Source organism: Thamnophis sirtalis, unplaced genomic scaffold (assembly GCF_051295495.1).
Source record: "Thamnophis sirtalis isolate CommonGarterSnake01/CBP01778 unplaced genomic scaffold, rThaSir2_p1.2 scaffold_3, whole genome shotgun sequence".
NCBI classification, from domain to species: Eukaryota; Metazoa; Chordata; class Lepidosauria; order Squamata; family Natricidae; genus Thamnophis; species Thamnophis sirtalis.
The window spans coordinates 20,939,765-20,966,934 of NW_028261383.1; the positions used below are offsets into that span (position 1 = coordinate 20,939,765).

The 27,170-nt window shown below is 41.5% G+C and overlaps 3 protein-coding genes across 3 annotated transcripts in view; all 3 read right to left on the reverse strand.

The window, feature by feature from the left end:
- Positions 1-1,207: 1,207 nt before the first annotated feature.
- LOC106547775 (uncharacterized) lies at positions 1,208-8,668 on the reverse strand. The gene is made up of 2 exons (XM_087711543.1): positions 8,604-8,668; positions 1,208-4,860 (listed from the first exon to the last, which is right to left on the reverse strand). The coding sequence occupies exon 2, from the start codon at positions 4,147-4,149 to the stop codon at positions 3,016-3,018; it is 1,134 nt and encodes a 377-aa protein (XP_087567669.1). The 5' UTR covers positions 4,150-4,860; positions 8,604-8,668; the 3' UTR covers positions 1,208-3,015.
- A 3,778-nt stretch (positions 8,669-12,446) lies between these two features.
- Positions 12,447-17,007, reverse strand: LOC148047473 (uncharacterized). Its single transcript, XM_087711525.1, has one exon. It carries the CDS (start codon positions 15,400-15,402, stop codon positions 13,963-13,965), a length of 1,440 nt encoding a protein of 479 aa, XP_087567651.1. The 5' UTR covers positions 15,403-17,007; the 3' UTR covers positions 12,447-13,962.
- Positions 17,008-25,051: 8,044 nt separating this feature from the next.
- LOC148047474 (uncharacterized) overlaps positions 25,052-27,170 on the reverse strand; it is a 161,273-nt gene continuing 159,154 nt past the window's right edge. The window contains exon 2 of the mRNA XM_087711547.1: positions 25,052-27,091. Coding sequence (XP_087567673.1) covers positions 25,420-26,511 — 1,092 coding nt within the window. The 5' untranslated portion in view covers positions 26,512-27,091 and the 3' untranslated portion in view covers positions 25,052-25,419. The remainder of the gene's footprint in view (positions 27,092-27,170) is intronic.

A 27,170-nucleotide genomic window follows, 5' to 3' on the forward strand; every position in this document is an offset into this window, starting at 1 on the left:
ATATATACAATAATGTTATTGTTTGAGGAATGTACCTTCCTCCGAGTTTTGCTTTCTATGGATCTATTGCTTAGAATGCTGACTGTACTGATTCTCAGTATACTACAATGCTCTCTTTGGCATTCTTTTCATTCACATAAAAGAGTTGGTTTCATTATGGTTTATAAAATGGTTGCCCAACATTTGCAAAAATGAGAAAAAAAGCATACATTACAACAACAAAGCCAAACCAAAATGTTAACTTATCATTCATTTTCAACATACAGATCTAGTGAGATCCAAGTTCAAATATTCATTCAATCATGAAATTTACTTGTTGACTTATGTCAATCACAAATTCATAGAAAGGGTTATCTTTACTTGTTGACTTATGTCAATCACAAATTCATAGAAAGGGTTATCAACATATATATCTGGAAGTACTGGGGACAGATTATACATATACACATACCCGTATATACTCGAGTATAGGCCGACCCGAATATAAGCCGAGGCACCTAATTTTACCACAAAAAAACTGGAAAGTTATTGACTCGAGTATAAGCCTAGGGTCGGAAATGCAGCAGCTACCGATAAATTTCAAAAATAAAAATAGATACCAATAATGCCATTGCCCATTGAATAACATATACAGCCTGCCTGTGCCCATTAAATATACAGTAGCCATTGTAAAAATTTGCTCTGCATAACAAATTATTATCACACAATACCGGTGTATTCAATGAAATACTTCACTCACCTCATGATGCTGATGTCCCGCTGTGATGATGATGTCCTGCCTCCTATGACGCATGGCACAGTGATTCCTATCATTGGATCACTGTACCAGAGGAGGTGGGACATCGCTATGTGGCTGCTTGCCATAACAAGGAGGAGGTGGGACATCGTTGCAGAGCGGCAGGAGGGGGAGGAAGGGGAATCGTAAGATAGCCCTGCATTACATTAGAACGTGAGGAGGGGGGATGGTGCGGTGCACGCTGCGCGGCAAACTGACACAGAGGGAGGGGAAACTCAGGGGCGCTGGGCCATTCACGAGCGTCACCCAGCGGCATGGCCCCGCCCCTTTTTCTCCTCCATTTCGGGCAAATTTTTCACTGACTCGAGTATAAGCCGAGGCGGCTTTTTTCAGCTCAAAAAGTGGGCTGAAAAACTAGGCTTATACTTGAGTATATACAGTATATGTGGGCGCATTCACACTTTTTTTTGAATTTTTATTTTATTTTAATTGAACAAAAACACAAAAAAGAAATCATCCTTCATTACATCTTGTAGAAAGCGTGTCGATTGGTTACAGATAACTTTCGTGCCTTTCTTCCACAGTCATTACTTATAGTTCATATTAGATTTTATACACTTTAAGTCAAAAATCTTTGTATATCTTACTATTAACGTACCACAATTTTCATTTGACTACAATTATTTGAACATGCTTTTACCTCAAATCACACTTCACACTTTTTGATCTAATTTTAGAGAAACAGGGTAAGGCTTCATTTATGAAATGATCCTGAGACTCTCGGCAAGATTTAAAGGATCATATTTGGCCATCGAAGTCCACCACTCCAAATAAGAAAAAGGCAAGAAATACTATCTACAACCTCACTGGTGACATCTGCCCACCTGGGCATGCGCGCGCAACCCCTCCCCAGGCTCCAGAGGCTTTCCTGAAGCCTGGGGAAGGCATAAATGGTCTCTCCTGGCCCTCCGGAAGAGGAAAAAAATAAGCTGGCTGAGGAAAAAACATCCACGCCAGAGCTGGCAGCTGTGATGTCCACAAATATGGCTCCGCGTGCTACCTGTGGCAGGCAAGCCATAGTTGCGCCATCATGGTTCCAATTATTAAAAATGAAAGATTTTCCTCCGTTCAATTTTTTTCTCGCATCGCCACCACCAAGAGGATACAATAGATATGTCAGCGTGCTGCTATCACCCAGCAGCCATCAAAGGGTAACAAGCAAGGACTTCTGAGAGAGAGAGATCCCATAGGAGTTGCAAATAAACCCGGAGATCCTGTGATCAAAGCCACGATCCCTTTTCTCCTCAGCTCAGTATTACTATAGCTCTTTTCATCAGATTCATTTCCAAGGCAGAAAAAGCTTGTACATGTGAAGTTGCTTTTTTCACGGGGCCTTTGGCCTACTCCCAACACGTTGCTCATCCATCCTTTGGAGACTTCCTGGAGGCAGCCATCATTTTCAGTGCACCCACAATCCCTTAATGCAGTTTTCCATAGTTTTAAGGAAGTGAAACAGAGCAGCTACTCACTCTCTCGTGTGACAGGGACCGAGAAGCAGCCACCATTTTGGCCCTGAGGCAGATGTGACAAAATGGAAACTGCTTCTACAAGCCCATCATATGGGCCAGGGTTGAATCCTGGGTAAAATTAAAATAATGGCTGCAGTCCTAAGTCCCTCTTTCCCTAACATGAGGTTCAGAGATCTTCAAAAGATGAGGAGGAGGAGGGTGTGAGGCCTAGTGGAGTGGGAGTCAGGCCTAAGGACTGCAGGGACCCGGTGGGAGTGAAAAAGCCTGTGGGGACCCTATGGGAAGGGGTTGGAGTAGAGGAGGCGTTTGGAAGGTAAGCCTGTACTTGTGCTATGTCCCCAACCTTGAGGTAACCACTGTTCTGCTTAACGACTCACAAATTTATTTAATGACTACTTGAGGGAGAATAGAGGGCTGGGGGGTACTTCAGGAAAGCAGTCTTGCTTAAGGGCCATTGCAACTTGCAACATAATTAGTTATATCTTGAGAGCTACTTGTATGCTGGCTGGAGTAATACTGGCTCTCAAAATATGGAGTTCACCAAGATAAGAAGGCTGAAACTCTGCCTGTAAGAATTCCATAATCAATATACAAAAAACATCACCCAAAAGTCTTTTTTGAAGCTAACTAACATTTTCCATTTTCTTCTCCACATCTGCAAGTGTAATTCTGAGAGATGTTTGTGTAAAAAGAATCAGGCAGAATTCAAACAGCAAACTTTCACTTTCAGTGGGAGATAACAAACTACCTTTAGGCCTTCTCTAAACTCATCAACTTTTGCCTCACGTGGATTTCCTTGTGTGCAATAAGAGATGATTTACGCCGGAAGTATTGTCCACAGACTGGACATATGAAAGGCTTCTCCCCTGTGTGTAAAACTACATGATTTATAAGGTTAGAGCTAGTGCTAAAATCTTTCCCACATTCCGGACACTCATATGGCTTCTCCCCTGTGTGAGTCCTCTGATGTTTCACCAGGTCAGAATGGTAACTGAAACTTTTACCACAATCCGGACACTCATACGGCTTCTCTCCCGTGTGGGTCCTCTGGTGTATCACCAAGTTGCCATTTTCACTAAAGCATTTATCACATTTGGAGCACTTGTAGGGCTTCTCCCCTGTGTGGGTCCGCTGGTGTTTCACAAGCACAGAAGGGTAACTGAAACTTTTCCCACACTCTGGACACACGTATGGTTTCTCTCCTGTGTGAGTCCTCCGGTGTTTTCCAAGATTAGAATGGGAACTGAATGTTTTCTCACACTCTAGACACTCATACGGTTTCTCCCCTGTGTGAGTCCTCAGATGTTTCATCAGGTTAGAACGATAGCTGAAACTTTTCCCACACTCTGGACATTGATACAGTTTCTCTCCGGTATGTGTTGCTTGGTGTATTACCAGGTTAGAATTCTGACTGAATCTTTTCCCACAATCAGGACATTCAAAGGGCTTCTCTCCTGTGTGAGTCCTCTGATGTATTACCAAGTGGGAATTCTGACTGAAACTTTTCCCACAATCAGGACATTCAAATGGTTTCTCTCCTGTATGAGTCCTCTGATGGCTTACCAGATCCGAATTCTGACTAAAACATTTCCCACAATCAGAACATTCAAAGGGTTTCTCACCTGTGTGAGTTCTCTGGTGTCGTAACAGGTTGGAATTGTGACTGAAACTTTTCCCACAATCAGAACATTGAAAAGGTTTCTCTCCTGTGTGAGTCCTCTGGTGTCTTACTAGGTTGGAATTGTGACTGAAACTTTTCCCACAATCAGGACAGTCAAAGGGTTTCTCTCCTGTGTGAGTCCTCTGGTGTATCACTAGGTGAGCATTTGTAATGAAACGTTTCCCACAAACAGGACATTCAAAGGGTTTCTCTCCTGTGTGCATCTTCTGGTGTATCAGTACTGACTGAAACTTTTCCAACTCAAGGTCAAAATTTCCTATGAAACATTTCCCACAATCAGGACAGTCATATGGCTTCTCCCTGGTGAGTCCTCTGGTGCATCACCAAGTTGCCATTTTTGCTAAAGCATTTAGCATGAACCAAAAAGGAGCAGATCTGACAATCAGGTAATTAGTATGGCTGTTCTCCAGAGTGGATACTCCCTGCATAATCACTTGTGATTTGAAATCTGCTTTTCTTACAATAGATACATCTATGGAGCACTTCTAGCACAGATATTCTTAAGAAGATCAAAAATATGTGTGAGTCCCTGTTTTATGGTGTTTTGATTTAAGCACTTTTCCTCCCCTACGGGCAAGGCCTGCATTTCTGTCTGCCCTATGTGACTATCCAATTGACCTTTTCCTTCTCACTGACTTCCAGATTTTTCCCTTTTTTTTCGAAATGGAAAAATAAGCTCCTTTCACCTTTTTGTGTGATGTATGTTTGAGTGCTGCTTACTCTAGTATTTCCAGCTCAAAATCTCTTCTTGATTTCCTTTCCTTTGTCTTTCACCTACTGGGGAAGGAGAAGAATTGTGTGGTTTTTCTGAAGGAAATGGAGAGTATTTCTATTTCTGCCTCAATTTGCTTTGCTTTTCAATGTTGCTTCTTATTCTCAGTAGTCCAGTGTCCTCTTATTGGCATCATCTCTGTCTGTAAGATTCAAATGAAAATGTAGCTTTTATTGTTTGTGAAAGGGATGCAGAAGATGTGAAAAAAGAAGTATACATTACAATGAAAAAGAAAACATGCCACAATACTAGAATAATCTCTTACATTAATTGTGACTCATTTGACAACGGGGATCCAAGTTCCATTATGCATTCAATCATGAAATTCACTTGTTGACTTGGGTCAGTCACAAATTCTTAACCCTGCAAAGGGTTATCATCAAATACAGTTTTGAAAACAACAAAGTACACCCACTTCCTTCCATAGTTATGAAGAGGCTAAATAGCCACTCAGTGTTGCTAATCAAGTTCTCTTGATCAATTATCATAAGCAAGTGTGATCTATAAAAGCCGAAGTTGTAGGAATTTGCTGGTATCTGGCATTGAGGTTGGCTTAAATGCCAAAGAGTAAAGATGACAGCGGGGACCGTCGAGAAGGAATTGTTGCTGCTTAACTACAGCGTATTCAGAAGGTATTCAGATCCCCTTCATTTGGTCACTTTTGTTATGCTGCAGCCTGATTCTACAGTTGTTGAAATTTGTTTTTTTCTCCTTAATGTACACTCAGTTGACCATAATGACAAAATGAAAACAGAAGTACTAAGTGTAGATTAAAGAGGAAAAAATGAATTTCAACAACTATAAAAGCAGACTGCTATATAACAAAACTTGACAAAAGTGAAGGGCCCCGAATACATTTTGAATGAACTGTATGTGAATTCTCCAACATTGGAGGTTTTAAACAAGAGATTGGACAACCATTTGTCTGAAATGGTATAGGTTTCCTACCTGAGCAAGGGGTCTGACCAGAAGACTTCCAAGGTCCCTTTCAACTCTGTTATTCTGTTATCTGGGAAGGATTATTATAGGACTATTTCGAAACAATTAAACTCCATCATTTTCCATTCCACATTCATAAGTAGAAAACATTCACGATATTTGCCAATCAAATGTCAAGGTTGCAAAGTTACATCTGAATAAATAACAAGACTTCTGGAACACTGTCCTTTGGAGAGACAAACCCAAAGTGGAGACATTTAGCCATAATTCACAGTCCCACATTTGATGAAAACCAAACACAGCATTTCAACACAAACAGCTCATACCAACCATCAAGCAGAGTGATGGAGGGGTGATGATTTGGGCTTGTTTTGCAGCCACAGGACCTGGACACCTTGCACTATTTGAGTCTCCTATGACCTCCTCTCTATTTTAAAGAATTCTAGAGTCAAAGGTGAGGTCATCTGTCCAATAAGAGAGTTGGAAGGGACCTTGGAGGTCTTTTACTGCAATCCCCCGCACAGGCAGGAGACTCTATGTTAGTCTGGACTAATTGATGTCCAATCTCTTCTTTAACACTTTACGTGATCCAGCACCCAGAACTCCTGGAGGGAAGCTGTTCCCAAGGAATTAATCTTAACTTGAAGGAGACTTTTAACATCTTCTCACCAGCAAAACCTACAGCCACCGGTTTAACAGCACCAGTGGACTCAGAATTTGGGGAGGGAGGGAACATGGAGCAGCAGCTGACATGCTTCAGCCTACTAGCCTCTCTGCTTCCACATCATGAACTAAAGCTTGGCTAAAATCAGTTTATGCAACAGGACAATGATCCCAAACTCACCAGCAAATCTACAACAGAATGACTGAAAAAGAAAAGAATCACGGTGTTGCAACTGCAGTCAAAGTCCGGACCTCAACCTGATTGAAATGCTGGACCTCAAGACAGCTGGGCATAAACAAATGCCTATAAACTTCAATGTACTGAAACAATGTTGTAAAGAAAAGTGGGCCAAAATTCTCCACAGCGATGTTACAGACTGATAAAGTCATACAGAAAACAATTACTTTGTTATTTCTGCTAAAGTTCGCTCTATAAGATATTCAATCATATGATGTTACTTTTTCATACAAGGCTTCCCTATTTTGGCTTTATTTTTGTAGAATAAATGGTGACGTGATATGTCAAGCGGTATTGTTCATCTGAGGTTGCGTTTACCTACCTTTGAGAATTGCTAAGGACCGGATGATTTTTACTGTATTCTGATATGTAAAACCATACAACTCAAAGAGGGTGTACCTTCTTTTTCACATGGCTGCATATCTGGAAGTGCTGGGGATAGATTATCCACTTGCAGATATATGCATACAGAGAGAAGTACTAATACATGGTCCTATAAATGTATATATGTGGAAAATCCATGTGCTTTCAACTTGAAAAATGTCCTAAAATGGTTATAGTCCAACATTTCTGAGTTAATTTTAGAGAGGTGGGGGCTTTAACTGATGAAATGATGCCTAAAGTCTCTGAAAGATTTGAAGCACCTCTTTTTTTTAGGATTTTTTTTAGGATTTTATTGGGGATTTATATGCCGCCCTTTTCCCTGAGGGGACTCAGGGCGGCTTACAACAATGAGGGGAAGGGAGTGCAAGACAAGACTTAAAAAGAAAAAGAACCGTGAATAAAAGAAATTATCCATAAAAAGACAACATTCACTCAACATTCGGGCGGGGTGAGAGTAATCCTATCCCCAGGCCTGACGGGATGGCCGGATCTTGAGGGCTGTGCGGAAGGCCTGGACTGTGGTGAGGGTACGGATCTCCACGGGGAGGTTGTTCCATAATGTCGGAGCTGCAACTGAGAAGGCTCTCCTCCGCGTAGTCGCCAGTCGGCACTGACTGGCGGATGGAATTCGGAGGAGGCCTACTCTATGCGATCTGATGGGACGCAGGGAGGTAATTGGCAGGAGGCGGTCTCTCAAATAGTCAGAGTCAGGTATTTGAGAGACCTCTTTTGCCTAATAAACAAATCACTGTGGGTTGGTAAAGGGAATTAAACATAACTTGAACCTTCTAATATTCCCATTGATTTAGCTTGTCAGAAAGCTAGGTGGAAAGTTCACTAATGGGGATCATGAGTGTGGGGCGCTGCAACTATCATCCCTGTGCAGAAATTAGTAATATCTCAATTGGTGCAACTCCCTTCCCTGCATCTTCCTACCCACAGGAACTTCTGAAGCACGGTGACTGAATGTGGTAGCATGACCACAAATTTGTGTACAAGAAGAATGTATACATTTACAGTGCCATTGTAACTTTGGAGGCTCCGGGAACAAGTGGTAAGTGAGGCCCACATATACAACTAAACGTCTCAAAAGGTCCCCAATAGCTTTTTTTTTTTAAAACAAATTGCTGGATTAAGCCCAGTTGAACCTGCTTAATACACGGATGGTGCACCAATAGGAAATAATGTGCTTTTTGTTGGCTAGACTTGGAAGTAAGAAAACAGGTATAGATCAGTCCAATATTGTTGCCAAGAAAACAGCAAGTCTATAACAGAATAAGAGAGTTGGAAGGGACCTTGGAGGTCTTTTACTGCAATCCCCCGCACAGGCAGGAGACTCTATGTTAGTCTGGATTAATTGATGTTCAATCTCTTCTTTAACACCTTACGTGATCCAGCAACCAGAACTCCTGGAGGGAAGCTGTTCCCAAGGAATTAATCTTAACTTGTAGGAGACTTTTTAAAATCTTCCCACCAGCAAAAAACTGCAGCCACCGGTTTAACAGCATGGAGCACCAGTGGACTCAAAATTTGGGGAGGGAAGGAACATGGAGCAGCAGCTGACATACTTCAGCCTAATAGCCTCTCTGCTTCCACATCATGGAGGAAACCAAACAGCCGGCGCTGCTCCCAGCCTCTCCTCCGACCAGACCCCAACTCACCTTCCAGATGCTGTTTCGACCCTGGGAAGAGCACAAAAGCCACTCGGCACACCAACTTCCTCCCGAGTGGTCCGGAAGTAGTTCCTCTCCTCCCATCCTTTCTAGCAAGGCTGTACTCGATGGTTTTAACTCCTTGAAGATGAACTACATATGCCTATTAAGAGCTTTTTATTAACTGATGTGTGACCATCATTTCCCGATTGGAGGTTTTTAGAGGGGGAGGATCACGCTTGCTTTGTCTTTGCTAAGGCGTTTTGCAAAGTGCTTTCACTGATTAAATGCTATCAGGTCGTTTTCAACTCCTAGAAACCTTCCGTTGGAACTGATCCATGTGAAATAGTGAAACGTGACACTACTGTACTTAGCTTGTGAAGATTAGCTGTGTGCTACAGTTTTATGAAGTTCTTGCAGAATTACATAGAGTTGGAAGAGATCAACTCTCCAAGCAGGAGACCCTACACTAGGGTGAAAAACTTGAGTGGTCACATGGTTGTAACATGACATATTATGACTCTTCCCCCTTCACTAAATGGGGGGCGGCAACCCCCGCCAGTATGTGATGATCTGTCCCCCTAGCCACAAGTTTGACATCGCTGTGGCCTATACCATTCCAGACAAATGACTGTCCAATCTCCTCTAAAAACCCACCAGGGATGGAGCACTCACAACAGTGGTGGGATTCAAATTTTTTTACTACCAGTTGGCTTGGTGGGTGTGGCTTTGTAGTGATGGCTGGGGAAGGAAACTGTAAAATCTCCATTCCCTCCCCATTTCAGGCAGAGAATAGATGGGGGTGTGGGGGTAATATTTACCGGTTCTCCAAACTACTCAAAAGTTCTGCTACCGGGTTTTCTAGAACTGGTCAGAACCTGCTGAATACTATCTCTGACCCACAACTTCTGGAGGAAAGACATTTCCACTGATTAATTGTTCTCACTGAAAGGAAATTTCTCCTTGATTCTACATTTGATTTCTTTTTGATCCGTTATCAAATCCCTCTGTTACTTCTTTTCCTGCTTTCAGGCACATTGAGTTTAGTTTTGAGTTTGAGTTTTATTGAACACTTATAGGCCGCCCTTTTCCCTGAGGGGACTCAGGGCGGCTTACAATAATGAGGGAGGGGAGTGCAAGACAAAACATAAAAGAAAATGTGAGTAAAAAATTGGACAATGGATCCACTGCCTTTTTTCTGTGTCAGCCCCTCAGATATTGAAAGACTGCTATGATGTAACCCAGTGATGGCGAACCTATGACACGCGTGTCAGTGCTGACACGCGTAGCCATTTGGGGTGACACGCACAGGATTTCATGCGATTCATCCTCGGCTCCTGCACGGCCGCCGAGGATGAAAGAATGTGCTGGAGGAACCGGGGGGGGGGACGTGTGATCTCCCCTGCCCACACTCACTTACTGTATCGCCGCCGCCCCTTTCTGAGCGCAGGGGCTGCTGGTAAGGCGTGCGTGCCGTGCACACACACATCATCAGCGCAGCGAGGGAGGACCCGCAGGAGAGGAGCGCGGGAACAGTGTGCGCCTCTCTCCAGTCAGGCCGGCACAGAGAGTCTACTCCTGGGACTGTCGGTTACGACCGCACCACAGCAGGGAACAGCGGAGTGCCAACGGGAACTGTGAGCGCCATTAGCAGCAACTATTGGGGTGCCATGGACTTGTAATTGCCCACAATAACTGAGATAAGTGAGGGGGAGGTTGTGTTAGCTTGTTAGGCTAGTTAACCCCTAATTGGCTATCTATAATTCTATCTGCTGTCACTGGCCCACTGATGGAGCACCCAAAAAATAAAAAACAAAGGTTAAGTAAAGGGAGTGGTAGTGGCAGTGGCCGACCCTTTCAAGAGACATGGAGCGAGATGTATGGCATTATAGAAAAAAATGGCAGATCATTTTGCGTTCTATGTACTGAAACGGTAGTAAGCAGAACGTGGAATATAAATAGACATTTTGAAACTAATCATTCCCAGCTCTTGGAAAAAAGTGAGGATGAAAGAAGTTACTAAGCAGGTATGTTAAATAATTTGTTTTTGGTTTATTAAATACAATTATATATTGCAATTATACATTTTTGTAGTTTAAACTATAAATTGCGCAAAATTATGTTTTTGTCGAAGTGACACACAATGCGAGTTATGCTCGATTTTTTGCTGATTTTTGACACACCACGCCAAAAAGGTTGCCCATCACTGATGTAACCCCTGTCCTTCTCTGTGTTAGACTAGACATATCCAGTTCCTGCAATAGTTCGTCGTAGGATTGTTTAGTAGAAATTAAGAAATCAAGCACAATTCATAGCATTATCAGAATTGTATTCACAGATGACATGGTATATATAGTTCGAAAAAGAATTAAAATAATGTGTGTTATATATAATAGAATAGCAGAGTTGGAAGGCCACCTTGGAGTTCTTCTAATCCAGTGATGGCAAACCTTTTTCTTATGCCGTGCCAAAACTGTATGTGTGCACCCACACCCATTCAATCCTCCCCACCCACCTGTGCATGCGTGGGGAAACCCCCCCTCCCGTGCATGTGCGCCCAACCATTCCCGAGTCTCTGGAGGCTTTCCTGAAGCCTGGGGACGGCGAAAATGGCCTCCCCTGGCCCTACAGAAGGCTGGAAATCAGCTGGCGGGTGCGTGCATGTATGCCAGAGCTGACAGTTAGTGTGCCAGCAAATATGGCTCCGCATGTCACCTGTGGCACGAGTGCCATAGGTTCGCCATAACGGTTCTACTCCAAACCCCTGCTTACGCAGGAAAACGTATACCACTTCAGACAAATGGATATCCAATTTCCTCTTAAAAAATTCCAGTGCTGGAGCATTTACAACTTCTGGAGACAAGTTGTTCCACTGATTAATTGTTGTAACTGGCAAGAGACTTCTCTTTTACAAATCCTTTTCTAGATTTAAAAGGAACCATGGATTTAGGATTGCATTTAAAAACATCAGGTGAATTGGAATTGAGATGATTTGTAGACAGTATTTGGGCTGATGATGTACAACAGATAAAGTCAATGTCAGGATTTGTTATAATGTTAGCAAACATGCTAGTTAGTTGGAAATCTAGAAAACAGAATTTAGCTGCAGCACAATTCATAGCATTATCAGAATTGTCTTCAGAGATGACATGGTATGTAGGGTTAGTAAAGGATTTGGATATTGAAGTGAAAGGAAATATGGCAATATTTGAAGATAACACAACATGCATACAAATGGCAACAGGTGGGAGTACAAACCAGAAGGAAGCGTGTTGACATAATTCCATGTCAGAGAAGTAGTGAAAGAAAATGTAATAGGCATAATTTATTGTCCACCAGAAAATAGTTTAGCTGACCTGATGACAGAACCATTAAAACCTCCTACATGAGGCAATCTGCGCTATAATTGGTTACTGTAGGCGCAAAGGGGGAGTTTCTCATTTTCCCCGCTTTTTTCTTCTGTGTGCTTTGTGTGCTATTTGGATTTACCTCAGGATGTTTCTGTGTTCCTGACTTTTTTGTTTGCTATAAATATGTTAAATATATTTATTTATATATATAAAACTACAAAATTGCCTCAGTATCTCTGATTTCATTTGGGAACTTGCTGCATAATTCCCTGACAGAGGGCTGTCTCTATTACACCCAGAGAAAAAAGCCATTTGCAGTGGATGCCACTTGCCAGAAGCATCACAGGGAGGAAAATAACTGTTGTGATTTGTAGCTGGTGGATCACCCTGAAGGATTGTGGTGAGAAAAAACATTTCTGCTCTTGAAGGTCTCCTTCCTCTGGGGCCAATGGAGGAGTTTGGGATTATGAGTGCACACAAATGAATCCCTTTGTGAGCCCGAGCTCTTCCCAAGAAGCTTCCATAGGGAGCACAGCCAATTCTTAAGACACCTCACCATGTTTTGGAAATTGCAGGTTTATTTGGAGAAGGCTGAAGCAGAAGTGGCTCCTACAGATTTGGAATTAATAGACTCGATGCGTGATAAACTGGGCTTTCTTAAGAAACTGAGGAATGGACCTACTTTATCTAACTGGAAAACAATTTGGAAAATGGATCGACCAAGAGGTTGTATGATTTTGGGGAATAAGACACAACTGTTGGTTTATTGTTCTGAACTGAAATCTTAAGAAAAAGTTTTATTAATAAGAATCAAACAAAGATATTTCACCCTGGACAAATCAGAGACAGTGATTCTGGTGATTTATGGTAAATAAGAAGCAATTCTAAACTTTATACAAATTAAATGGAATAGTAGATTGTTAACAAAGTGCTTTGATGTTTAACTTTGATTTTGGTTCATCCGTTAATTACATCTTTTTTTGGGGGGGGGGGGAGTTTGTACTGTATATTGATTTTCTGAAGAAAATAAAACTTTTTTTAAAACGTCCCTTTACAAGTATGTTTATGGATCTACCCTGTACCTCTTTGCTATACTGCCTCTAAATCCATGGAATAATAGCATCATGGGGCTGGTTGTACCTTGTTGACCAGAACTGGACACACTATTCTAGATGTGCTGTCTCCAGAACAGTGTAAAGCAACTCTATCACTTTTTCTTATCTTGACTCTATGCCACTGTTTATGCAGCCTAGGATTGCATTGGCTTTTTTGGCAGTAGCAGCACAATATTGGCAGAAGTGGTACCTGTCTATTTCTCATGTGGCCCAATGGTACATGCCCTGCCCTTTTGGAGATTTCCCGGAGGCAGCCGCCATTTCCAGTGCACCCACAATTCCTTAACACAGTTTACAAAGTGTTAAGGTAGCAAAGTAGAACACTTTGTCCCAGTCCCACGTGACAGTGACTCATAAGCAACCACCATTTTGACACAGAAGCAGATATGGCAAAATGGTGGTTGCTTCCACAACTCCACCACATGGCTCAGGCATGAATCCCAGGAACAGTCAAATTAATGGCTGTCTGGTTGTCCAGACAGGACATCTGAATGATTTCTCTCCTGTGTGAGTCATCCAGTGTTTCTCCAGGTGGGAGTCTGACTAAAATATTCCCACAATTAGGATACTCAAAGGGTTTACCTCCTGTATGAGTCCTCTGATGATTCACCAGGTCAGAATTCTGAGTGAAACAATTCCCAAAATTAGGACAATCCAAGGGTTTCTATCCTGTGTGAGTTCTCTGATGTCTTACAAAGTTGGAATTCTGACTGAAACTTTTCCCACAGTCAGAAAATTCAAAGGGCTTCTCTCTTGTGTGAGTTCTCTGATGTTTCAAAAGGGCAAAAACGGTAACTGAAACCTTTCCCATACTCTGGACATTCATAGTTTCTTTTCTGTATGTGTTGCCTGGTGTATCACCAGGTTGGAATTCTGACTAAATCTTTCCCCACAATCAGGACATTAAAAGGGTTTCTCTCCTGTGTGAGTCCTCTGGTGTCTCATCAGGTTGGAATTCCGACTAAATCTTTTCCCACAATCAGGACATTCAAAGGGTTTCTCTCCTGTGTGAGTCCTCTGGTGTATCAACAAGCTGCAGTACTGAGTGAAACTTTTCCCACAATCAGGACATTCAAAGGGTTTCTCTCCCGTGTGAGTGCTTTGGTGTTTTACTAGGTCAGAATTCTGACTAAAACCTTTCCCACATTCAGGACATTCAAAGGGTTTCTCTCCTGTGTGAGTCCTCTGGTGTTTTACTAGGTCAGAATTCTGACTGAAACTTTTCCCACATTCAGGACATTCAAAGGGTTTCTCTCCTGTGTGAGTTCTCTGGTGAATCACCAAATTGGAAGTCTGACTGAAACTTTTCTCACAAACAGGACATTCAAAGGGTTTCTCTCCTGTGTGAGTTCTCTGATGATTCACCAAATGGGAATTCTGACTGAAACCTTTCCCACAATCAGGACATTCAAAGGGTTTCTCTCCAGTATGAGTCCTTTTATGTATCACAAGATTAGATTGGTAACTGAAACGTTTCCCACACTCAACACATGCAAAGGGTTTCTCTCCTGTGTGAGTCTTCTGATGTTTCACAAGGCTGTAATTCTGACTGAAACTTTTCCCACAATCAGAACATTCAAAAGGCTTCTCTCCTGTGTGAGTCCTCTGGTGTTTTACTAGGGCAGAATTCTGACAGAAACTTTTCCCACAATCAGAACATTCAAAGGGTTTCTCTCCTGTGTGAGTCCTCTGATGTTTTACTAGGTCAGAATTCTGACTGAAACTTTTCCCACAAAGAGGACATTCAAAGGGTTTCTCTCCTGTGTGAGTTCTCTGATGTTTCAAAAGGGCAAAACGGTAACTGAAACCTTTCCCACACTCTGGACATTCATACAGTTTCTTTTCTGTATGTGTTGCCTGGTGTTTCACCAGGTTGGCATTCTGACTAAATCTTTTCCCACAATCAGGACATTCAAAGGGGTTCTCTCCTGTGTGAGTCCTCTGGTGTATCAGCAAGCTGCAGTACTGATTGAAACTTTTCCCACAATCAGGACATTCAAAGGGTTTCTCTCCTGTGTGAGTTCTCAGATGTCTCATCAGGTGGGAATTCTGACTAAAACTTTTCCCACAATCAGGACATTCAAAGGGTTTCTCTCTTCTGTGAGTTCTCAGATGTCTCATCAGGTGGGAATTCTGACTAAAACTTTTTCCACAATCAGGACATTCAAAGGGTTTCTCTCCTGTGTGAGTTCTCAGGTGTCTCATCAGGTGGGAATTTCCAATGAAACATTTCCCACAATCAGGACAGTCATACGGCTTCTCACCTGAGTGTGTCCTCTGGTGTACCAGCAAATTGCTGTTTTCGCTAAAGTATTTACTACATTGAGAGCACTTGTAGGGCATCTTTCCTGTGTGGGTCCCTCCATGAATCAGAAAGGAGCAGGTCTGACAAAAGCTTTAGTATAGCTGTTCTCCAGAGTGGATTCTCCCCTGCATAATCACTTGTGATTTGAAGTCTGCTTTCCTCAAAATAGGCACATCTATGGAGCTTTTTCACCACTGACGTTTTTGAGAAAATGAAAAATGTGTGCGTCTCCTTGTTTTGTGGTACTTTGATTTAAGCACTTTTCTTCCCCTAAGAGCAAGGCCTGCATTACTGTCTGCCCTATGTGACTATCCAATTGACCTTTTCCTCCTCACTGACTTCCAGATATTTCCCTTTTTCCCCGAAATGGAAAAATGAGCTCCTTTCACCTTTTTGTGTGATGTATGTTTGAGTGCCGCTTACTCTACTATTTCCAGCTCAAAATCTCTTCTTGATTTCCTTTCCTTTGTCTTTCACCTACTGGGGAAGGAGAATTGTGTGGTTTTTCTGAAGGAAATGGAGAGTATTTCTATTTCTGCCTCAATTTACTTTGCTTTTCAATGTTGCTTCTTATTCTTATAGTAGTCCTGTGTCGTCTTATTGGCATCATCTCTGTCTGTAAGATTCAAATGAAAATGTAGCTTTCATTGTTTGTGAAAGGATGCAGAAGATGTGAAAAAAGAAGTATACATTACAATGAAAAAGCAAACATGCGAGACTTCCGCTGGTGACGTCGAGACAAGTGTGGGGAAGAAATCAGGGCTCTGACTTCTTATCCCAATCTACACATTTGGAGGATCCCTTCGAGGATACGCTGATCTTGGAGAGAGACGCGGAGGAGTAGGGAAACCCTAGGACTAATGAGGCAGAGGCTGACCGCCCGTTACAACGTGGGGATACCTTTTTAATCCGGCGTGCAAGCATCTGCCTTGTTTCAATGGCGGACTTGAAGTTTTGACAAACTGTCTAAAAGGGAAGGAAGAATTTAATCAACTTGTTGTGTCACCAAAAGGATTAGCGGACTGGCTTGCGAGTGAAACAGCAGTGAGTGTGGGCAGAAAGGGAAGATCGCAGAGGAGAACGGGCAAAGCAGTGAATCTCCAGAAACTGGGTGAGAGAGCCCTATAACCAAGAGGCCACTTGGAGGAGGGAGAGAGACAGATTTTTAAAGGCAAAGACCGGCCCGAAGAACTAATTAGCATAAGTGAGCGATCGATCGGAGGAGAGACAACAAGAAAGAGCACGAACTGACTCTTAAGTCATACAGATTCAAGTAGTGGAAAGAAACTGAGAAAGAAGGAGGACTTGGAGAACTGTGGTGTGCTTGAGAGCAGCGGTTGACAGACAGTACTTAGGAAGAGAAGAGAACAACGAAACGGAAGGGGAAGAGGCTGATGCAACAGCTGTGCTGAAATTATTTAGAACTATTTAGAACAGAAGAACGTGGACAATTCTGCAAAGACTGAAAAGAAAAGTAACTCAACCCAGAACTGAAAGAAAAAGTGGTGAATGAACTGACTGCATTAATAGTTTAGTGAAATAAGTTACAATTATATACAATATTTATATATAATATTTATAATACCTACAAATAAGTACTTAAATCAATATTTATATTCATAAACAAGTAAGTGGAAAGCTTGTGGATATCCATATATATATATATATATATATATATATATATATATATATATATATATATATATATATATATATATATATATATATATTCCATATATATCCATATATATATATATATATATATATATATATATATATATATATATATATATATATATATATATATATATATATATGTTATATTTATGCTGATAAATAAATAAAGGGAGACTAGTATAGATCTATTTCAAGCTATTTAGCTCTCATCAGCTAGCCACACCCTTACTGGGAATCGAACCTGTGGCTAGCTGATGAGAGCTAAATAGCTTGAAATAGATCTATACTAGTCTCCCTTTATTTATTTATCAGCATAAATATAACAAATGTAACAAAAAGGCAACAGTAAAAAATATTGGGTTTCTGTCTGGATGGTCTCTTGTGACGAGCCGAAGGACAGTGGAAGTGTGACCTTCCTCCCATATTTGGGCATACCAGGGGTTGTGACTTTATATATATATATATATATGTGTGTGTGTGTGTGTGTGTGTGTGTGTGTGTGTGTGTGTGTGTTAGTGTTATAAATGCCTGTTAAATTCCAATAATCATATTAAGGATATAATGAAATAATCGCACCTTTAAGATATAGTACTGTTGATATGAATGAGCATTGAGACTTTCTCTCTCTGTCCTTCCCCCTCTCTATTTGTTTTCTGCTTTTTACTATTACCAGTTATTATTGAATAACTTAGAGATATATATATAGATATTATTTAAGTTGCTTATACTGCTTTAAGACTACTGTTTGTATATTAATATAGATAGAACAAGCTAAGTTAAGGAATCATTTAAAAGGGAAAGATATTGGATGTTAAATTGGGATAACATATATAAGATATTAAAAGAACAAGATAAAATTTTAAAAGAGATGGCGAATATCACAACAACAGCACTGAGACCCGGGAAAAAGACAATTGTAAACCCAGCGACAAATCCAGGGACAAAGGTATTCATTGCTTCTCCAGCATCCCAAAGGTCAACAGAAGAAATGACTACAATGGAAAAACCAAATTCTGGATCGAATATTGAAAATGTGCAGACAGCACTGCTAACTATCCAAGAAACTATGATTAAGCTTCAAGAGGCAGTAGCTAAAAACCACAATGAAATGAAAACGGATATGAATGAAATGAAAATAGAGATGAGTGAAATGAAAAATGAAGTTAAAAATGACATACAGAAATTAGATGACAAAATGGGAATTATACAACAAACACTGGAAAAAAATGAACAGTCAATAAAAGCGGTAGAAAAAAGAACAGAACAAACAAAGAAGAAACTAGACTTAGTTGAACAGCAGATGAAAACATCAAGCAAAAACTTAGAAGAATCTCTCATCCACCTCGAAATCGACCGTGCAGCATTTTACCTTCGCTTCCAGAATGTAACAGAGACAAAAGAGGAAGACCTACCAATGATAATGTCGGGATTAATAGCAGAGATGTTAACAAGAGATAGACATGAGATTCTAAATGAGTTGGACGATATATACAAGGTAAGCACCAATTATGCCAGAAAACACCAATTGCCCAGAGAAGTACACATCAGATTCGCGAGGAAAAAAGTAAGAGATACAATTTATAAAATAACAAGAGATGAGCCAATGATGTACAAAGGGAAAGAGATACAAACCCTGAAACAAATCCCGCGAAGAGTGGGGGAGCAAAGGAGAGAATATCAATTCCTGGCGACACAACTGATTAAACGAAATATACTATTTAGGTGATTGGTACCTGAAGAAATGTTGGTAACCTGGCAGGAGAAAAGGATTAAAGTTGACAATCTGGAGAAAGCACAGGATTTATATGAGCAACTAGTAGGCCCGGAAGAGGAACAGAGTAGCAAAGAGGAGATGGAATATAGAAGCCAGGAAACAGAGAATAAGGGAAGAACAGGGAGAGGGTAGTAGGGAGGAGGAAGAACAACAGAGAGAGAAGGAAGTGAGACCAAAAACAAGGAGCCAAAAAAGAAACTAGAGTTAATAAAAAACAAAGACAGGTAGAGAATTAGGAGGATAGAAGAAGAAATTCAATTATTGTCAGTAAATATTAACGGTTTAAATTCGCCAACAAAAAGAAAGCATATCTGGGCAAAATTAACAAAACAAAAGGCAGATATAATATGCTTACAGGAAACACACATTAAAAAACAAGATATAAAAATACCTGGAATGTCCTAAATTAGGAAAGTTATATGCAGCATCAGCAGAAGAAAAGAGAAAAGGGATAGCGATATATGTTAAAGATGGGATAAAGACAAATTTAATTTATGCAGACCCAAAGGGAAGAATATTAATGAGAGATATGGATAAATGAAAAATCAATACTACTGGTACAATATACATCCCAAATGAAAATCAAAAGGACTTTTATAAAAAAATTACATGAAAAAATTAGAGAAATTGGAGTGAGGAATATCTGCATAAATTTAACATCTTCTCACCAGCAAAACCTGCAGCCACCGGTTTAACAGCACCAGTGGACTCAGAATTTGGGGAGGGAGGGAACATGGAGCAGCAGCTGACATGCTTCAGCCTAATAGCCTCTCTGCTTCCACATCATGGAAGAAACCAAACAGCCGGACTTGCTCCCAGCCTCTCCTCCGACCAGAACTGAACTCACCTTCCAGATGCTGTTCCGATCCTGGGAAGAGCACAAAAGCCACTTAGCACGCAACTTTCCTCCTATGAGTGATCCGGAAGTAGTTCCTCTCCTCCCATCCTTTCTAGCAAGGCTGTACTCGATGGTTTTAACTCCTTGAAGATGAACTACATATCCCTATTAAGAGCTTTTTATTAACTGATGTGTGACCATCATCTCCCGATTGGAGGTTTTTAGAGGATGATCACGCTTGCTTTGTCTTTGCTGAGGCGTTTTGCAAGATGTTTTCACTGATTAAATGTTATCAAGTTGTTTTCAACTCCTAGGAACAAGCCCCTAGCCCAAACCCCTTCTTAGGCAGGAAAACCTATACCACTTCAGACAAATGGATATCCAATTTCTTCTTAACAAAATTCCAGTGTTGGAGCATTTACAACTTCTGGAGACAAGTTGTTCCACTGATTAATTGTTGTAACTGGCAAGAGACTTCTCTTTTACAAATCCTTTTCTAGATTTAAAAGGAACCATGGATTTAGGATTGCATTTACAAACATCAGGTGAATTGGAATTGAAATGCTTTGTAGACAGTATTTGGGCTGATGATGTACAACAGATAAAGTCAATGTCAGGATTTGTTATAATGTTAGCAAACACGCTAGTTAGTTGGAAATCTAGAAAACAGAATTTAGCTGCAGCACAATTCATAGCATTATCAGAATTGTCTTCAGAGATGACATGGTATGTAGGGTTAGTAAAGGATTTGGATATTGAAGTGAAAGGAAATATGGCAATATTTGAAGATAACACAACATGCATACAAATGGCAACAGGTGGGAGTACAAACCAGAAGGAAGCGTGTTGACATAATTCCATGTCAGAGAAGTAGTGAAAGAAAATGTAATAGGCATAATCAGAAAATAGTTTAACTGACCTGATGACAGAACCATTAAAACCTCCTACATGAGGCAATCTGCGCTATAATTGGCTGCTGTAGGCGCAAAGGGGGAGTTTCTCATTTTTCCCGCTTTTTTCTTCTTCTGTGTGCTTTGTGTGCTATTTGGATTTACCTCAGGATGTTTCTGTGTTCCTGACTTTTTTGTTTGCTATAAATATGTTAAATATATTTATTTATATATATAAAACTACAAAATTGCCTCAGTATCTCTGATTTCATTTGGGAACTTGCTGCATAATTCCCTGACAGAGGGCTGTCTCTATTACACCCAGAGAAAAAAGCCATTTGCAGTGGATGCCACTTGCCAGAAGCATCACAGGGAGGGAAATAACTGTTGTGATTTGTAGCTGTGGATCACCCTGAAGGATGTGAAGGATCGTGGTGAGAAAAAAACATTTCTGCCCTTGAAGGTCCCCTTCCTCTGGCGCCGATGGAGGACTTTGGGATTATGAGCGCACAGAAATGAATCCCTTTGTGAGCCTGAGCTATTCCCAAGAAGCTCCGAAGGGCAACACAGCCACTTCTTAAAAGCCCTATCACAGTGGTTTGGAGGTTCCAGGTTTGTTTGGAGACGGCTGAAGGAAATGTGGATTCTATGGATTTGGAATTAATAGACTCGATGCTTGATAAACTGGGCTTTCTTAAGAAACTGAGGAATGGACCTACGATATCTAACTGGAAAACAATTTGGAAAATGGATTGACCAAGAGGTTGTATGATTTTGGGGAATAAGACACAACTGTTGGCTTATTGTTCTGAACTGAATTCTTAAGAAAAGTTTTATTAATAAGAATCAAACAAATATATTTCACCCTGGACAAATTAGAGACAGTGATTCTGATGATTTATGGTAAATAAGAAGCGATTCTAAACTTTATACAAATTAAATGGAATAGTAGATTGTTAACAAAGTGCTTTAATGTTTAACTTTGATTTTGGTTCATCCGTTAATTACATTGCCTTTACATATTGTATATAGATGAATGTCGAATTGGTTGTAAATAAGAGTAAAGGTTTATAAATTTTGGGCCTGCTTCACAAGGGGAAGAAACTAATATTGCTCCAATATATTTATGAGTATTCAAGTGGGCGGGTGATATAAGTAAATCAGTTTGTCTTTTTTAATGCACTTTTTTCTTTTTAAAAGTTTTGTCTATCCTTGGTTTCCTTCTGAAAAAAAATCTTACTTTTTTTGGAGTTTGTACTGCATATTAATTTTCTGAAGAAAATAAAACTTTTTTTTAAAGGTTCCTTTACCACAAGTACGTTTATGGATCTACCCTGTACCTCTTTTGTAAACTGGCTCTAAATCCATGGAATAATAGCATCATGGGGCTGGTTGTACCTTGTTGACCAGAACTGGACACACTATTCTAGATGTGCTGTCTCCAGAACAGTGTAAAGCAACTCTATCACTTCTTCTTATCTTGACTCTATGCCACTGTTTATGCAGCCTAGGACTGCATTGGCTTTTTTGGCAGTAGCAGCACAATATTGGCAGAAGTGGTACCTGTCTATTTCTCATGTGGCCCAAAGGTACATGCCCTGCCCTTTTGGAGATCTCCCGGAGGCAGCCGCCATTTCCAGTGCACCCACAATTCCTTGCCACAGTTTACAAAGTGTTAAGGTAGCAAAGCAGAACACTTTGTCCCAGTCCCACGTGACAGTGACTCATAAGCAGCCACCATTTTGACACAGAGGCAGACATGGAAAAATAGTGGCTGCTTCCACAACTCCACCGCGTGGCTTAGGCATGAATCCCAGGAACAGTCAAATTAACAGCTGCTTCCACGACACATGCAGTGGACAAATGTGTCTCTTACCCTCTTTCACCAGCATGAGGTACAGTGCAGTGGTGAAATCTAATTTTTTTTACCACAGGTTCTGTGGGCGTGGCTTGGTGGGGGGTGTCATGTAACTTGGTGGACATGGCCAATATTTTTTTAACTAATAAAAATGCTTTAAAAAGTAAAAAAAAAAGGTTCCGATGATCAGCACCTGACTAGCCTAACCCACTTCACCAAGCCAGACCCATGGCCTCCTAGCCCCGAAGATTGCCCGCCTTTTCACCTGGGCCAGCCTGTCCAGGAGATGACGGGGGCGGCAGATAGATAGAAACAAAGTGCTCAGCTCCCCCTTCACACTCACCCCATGCTTCCTCCTCCTGCTGCCGCTGAGTGCCCTTGGCCAACAGCTTCTGAGGAGCCTCTAATATTCAGAGGGTGGCAGCTATGCAGGACCTCTGGTGCTCACACAATGAGCCAAGGTGGCGCAGTGGTTAGGGTGCAGTACTGCAGGCCACTTCAGCTGACTGTTATCTGCAGTTCAGCGGTTCTAATTTCACCGGCTCAAGGTTGACTCAGCCTTCCATCCTTCCGAGGTGGGTGAAATGAGGACCCAGACTGTGGGGGCGATATGCTGACTCTGTAAACCGCTTAGAGGGCTGAAAGCCCTATGAAGCGGTATATAAGTCTAACTGGTATTGCTATTGCTACATTGGCCCAGCGCAGACCACCCATTTCGCCTGTGGGGTGCCGTGCTCAGCGCTCAGGAACCTGAAGCGCAGAAGGTGGAGCTGCTTTTTCCTGGGCTCTTCTTGCAGCTCCCCCACTCCCCTCCGCAGCCAGCGTTGCTCGTCCAGAGAAGGCACAGAGTTGGTGCAGGAAAGCGCCCCAGTTCCAAAGGAGAAACCTCCCCAGCCTCGAGGTCTTCCCCAGTTTTTCTTGAGGGGTGGTGGTGGCTTCCTTCCTGTTAGCAGGGGTTGGCGGAAAGCATTCCCCATTCAGCATTCCCCTCGAGAGAAAATAAGCGTGTGCTGCTAGATCCCTTCTCTGTGCCCGATATGCTTCCCTGCCTTTGTAAACTGATCACGGGGACACCGGGAAGGCTGTATGGAAGGCAGGAAAGCATGACAGGGCTACGGGGAAGGGAGTAGGCTGGTAGCTCCCTTCCCGCTTGTTTGCCTTTGTACACTGGCATATGGGGACGCTGGGAAGGCTGCATGGATAGCAGACAAGCATGGCAGGGCTGTGGGCCACAGAGAATACAATACAATACAATAGCAGACTTGGAAGGGACCTTGGAGGTCTTCTAGTACAACCCCCTGCCTGGGCAAGAAATCCTACACTGTTTCAGATAGATGGCTATCCAACATCTACTTAAAGACTTCCAGTGTTGGGGTATTCACAACTTCTGGAGGCAAACTGTTCCACTGATTAATTGTTCTAACTGTCAGGAAATTTCTCCTCAGTTCTAAGTTGCTCCTCTCCTTGATTAGTTACCACCCATTGCTTTTTGTTGTACCCTCAGGTGCCTTGGAGAATAGTTTGACTCCCTCTTCTTTGTGGCAACCCCTGAGATATTGGAACACTGCTATCATGCCTCCCCTAGTCCTTCTTTCTATTAAACTAGACATACCCAGTTCCAGCAACTGTTCTTCATGTTTTAGCTTCCAGTCCCCTAATCTTTGTTGCTCTTCTCTGCACTCTTTCTAGAGTCTCCATATCCTTTCTACATCGTGGTGACCAAAATTGAATGCAATATTCCAAGTGTGGCCTTACCAAGGCATTATAAAGTGGTATTAACACTTCATGTGATCTTGATTCTATCCCTCTGTTTATGCAGCCTAGAATTGTGTTGGCTTTTTTGGCAGCTGCTGCACACTGCTGGCTCATATTTAAATGGTGGTCCACTAGGACTCCAAGATCCCTTTCACAGTTACTACTGTTGAACAAGGTACCACCTATACTGTACCTGTGCATTTCATTTTTGTTGCCTAAATGTAGAACCTTACTCTTTTCACCATTGAATTTCATTTTATTAGATAGGGACCAATGTTCAAGTTTGTCAAGATCCTTCTGTGTCTTTAGACTATCTTCTGGAGTCTTGGCTATTCCTGCAAGCTTGGTGTCATCTGCAAATTTGATGAGTTCCCCATTTATTTCCTCATCCAAGTCATTGATGAAGATGTTGAAGATTACTGGGCTTAAAACAGAGCTTTGGGGTAGTCCACTGCACACTTCCCTCCATGTAGATGCAGTTCCATTGAGGACTACATGTTGAGTGTGGTTGGTCAACCAGTTACGAATCCATCTGGTGGTGATGCTGTCTAACCCACATTCTTCTACTTTATCTAGTAGTAGGTTATGGTCTACCTTATCAAATGCCTTACTGAAGTCCAAGTAAACTATATCAACAGCATTCCTCTGGTCCACTAATTTTGTCACATTATCAAAGAATGCAATAAGATTAGTCTGGCATGATCTGTTTTGGACAAACCTATGTTGGCTTTTGCCTATTACTTTGTTTGCTTCTAGGTGTTCGCTAAGTCGTTGTTGATTATCTTTTCCAGAATCTTTCCTGGTATTGAGGTGAATGAAATATCCAGAAACTGCTGCTGATAACCAGAAACAGGTGATTAATCTATTTCCATATTCCTTTTCTCTGCACCTACAAGTCTAATCCTGAGACATGTTTGAGTAAAAACAATGACTCCAGAATTCATAGAGTCAATTTCTCACATTTCTAATGAGGGATGAGAAATGAAATTCAATTGTTCTCTAAACTCATCAACGTTTCATTCATATGGATTTCCTTTTAGGAAATAACAGATGATTTATACCTGAAGGTTGTCCAGACAGGACATTTGAATGATTTCTCTCCTGTGTGAGTCATCCAGTGTTTCTCCAGGTGGCAATTCTGACTAAAATATTCCCACAATTAAGATACTCAAAGAGTTTCTCTCCTGTATGAGTCCTCTGATGATTCACCAGGTCAGAATTCTGAGTGAAACAATTCCCAAAATCAGGACATTCCAAGGTTTTCTATCCTGTGTGAGTTCTCTGATGTCTTACAAAGTTGGAATTCTGACTGAAACTTTTCCCACAATCAACACATGAAAAGGGTTTCTCTCCTGTATGAGTTTTCTGGTGTCTTACAAGGTTGGAATTGTGACTGAAACGTTTCCCACACTCAACACATGCAAAGGGTTTCTCCCCTGTGTGCGTCCTCTGATGTTTCACCAGGCTGTAATTCTGACTGAAACTTTTCCCACAATCAGAACATTCAAAGGGCTTCTCTCCTGTATGAGTTCTCTGATGTTTCAAAAGGGCAAAACGGTAACTGAAACCTTTCCCACACTCTGGACATTCATACAGTTTCTCTTCTGTATGTGTTGCCTGGTGTATCACCAGGTTGGAATTCTGACTAAATCTTTTCCCACAATCAGGACATTCAAAGGGTTTCTCTCCTGTGTGAGTCCTCTGGTGTATCAGCAAGCTGCAGTACCGATTGAAACTTTTCCCACAATCAGGACATTCAAAGGGTTTCTCTCCTGTGTGTGTGCGCTGATGGATCACCAAGTCAGAATTCTGACTAAAACCTTTCCCACATTCAGGACATTCAAAGGGTTTCTCTCCTGTGTGAGTCCTCTGGTGTTTTACTAGGTCAGAATTCTGTCTGAAACTTTTCCCACAAAGAGGACATTCAAAGGGTTTCTCTCCTGTGTGAGTCCTCTGGTGAATCACCAAATGGGAATTCTGACTGAAACTTTTCTCACAAACAGGACATTCAAAGGGTTTCTCTCCTGTGTGAGTTCTCTGATGATTCACCAGGCAGGAATTCTGACTGAAACCTTTCCCACAATCAGGACATTCAAAGGGTTTCTCTCCTGTGTGAGTTCTCAGGTGTCTCATCAGGTGGGAATTATGGCTGAAACTTTTCCCACAATCAGGACATTCAAAGGGTTTCTCTCCTGTGTGAGTTCTCAGGTGTCTCATCAGGTGGGAATTTCCAATGAAACATTTCCCACAATCAGGACAGTCATACGGCTTCTCACCTGTGTGTGTCCTCTGGTGTACCAGCAAATTGCTGTTTTCGCTAAAGCATTTACCACATTGGGAGCACTTGTAGGGCATCTCTCCTGTGTGGATCCCTCCATGAACCAGAAAGGAGCAGGTCTGACAAAAGCTTTAGTCTAGCTGTTCTCCAGAGTGGATTCTCCCCTGCATAATCACTTGTGATTTGAAGTCTGCTTTCCTCAAAATAGGCACATCTATGGAGCTTTTTCACCACTGACGTTTTTGAGAAAATGAAAAATGTGTGCGTCTCCTTGTTTTGTGGTACTTTGATTTAAGCACTTTTCTTCCACTAAGAGCAAGGCCTTCATTACTGTCTGCCCTATGTGACTATCCAATTGACCTTTTCCTCCTCACTGACTTCCAGATATTTCCCTTTTTTTCCGAAATGGAAAAATGAGCTCCTTTCACCTTTTTGTGTGATGTATGTTTGAGTGCCGCTTACTCTACTATTTCCAGCTCAAAATCTCTTCTTGATTTCCTTTCCTTTGTCTTTCACCTACTGGGGAAGGAGAAGAATTGTGTGGTTTTTGCTGAAGGAAATGGAGAGTATTTCTATTTCTGCCAAAATTTGCTTTGCTTTTCAATGTTGCTTCTTATTCTCAGTAGTCCAGTGTCGTCTTATTGGCATCATCTCTGTCTGTAAGATTCAAATGAAAATGTAGCTTTTATTGTTTGTGAAAGGGATGCAGAAGATGTAAAAAAAGAAGTATAGATTA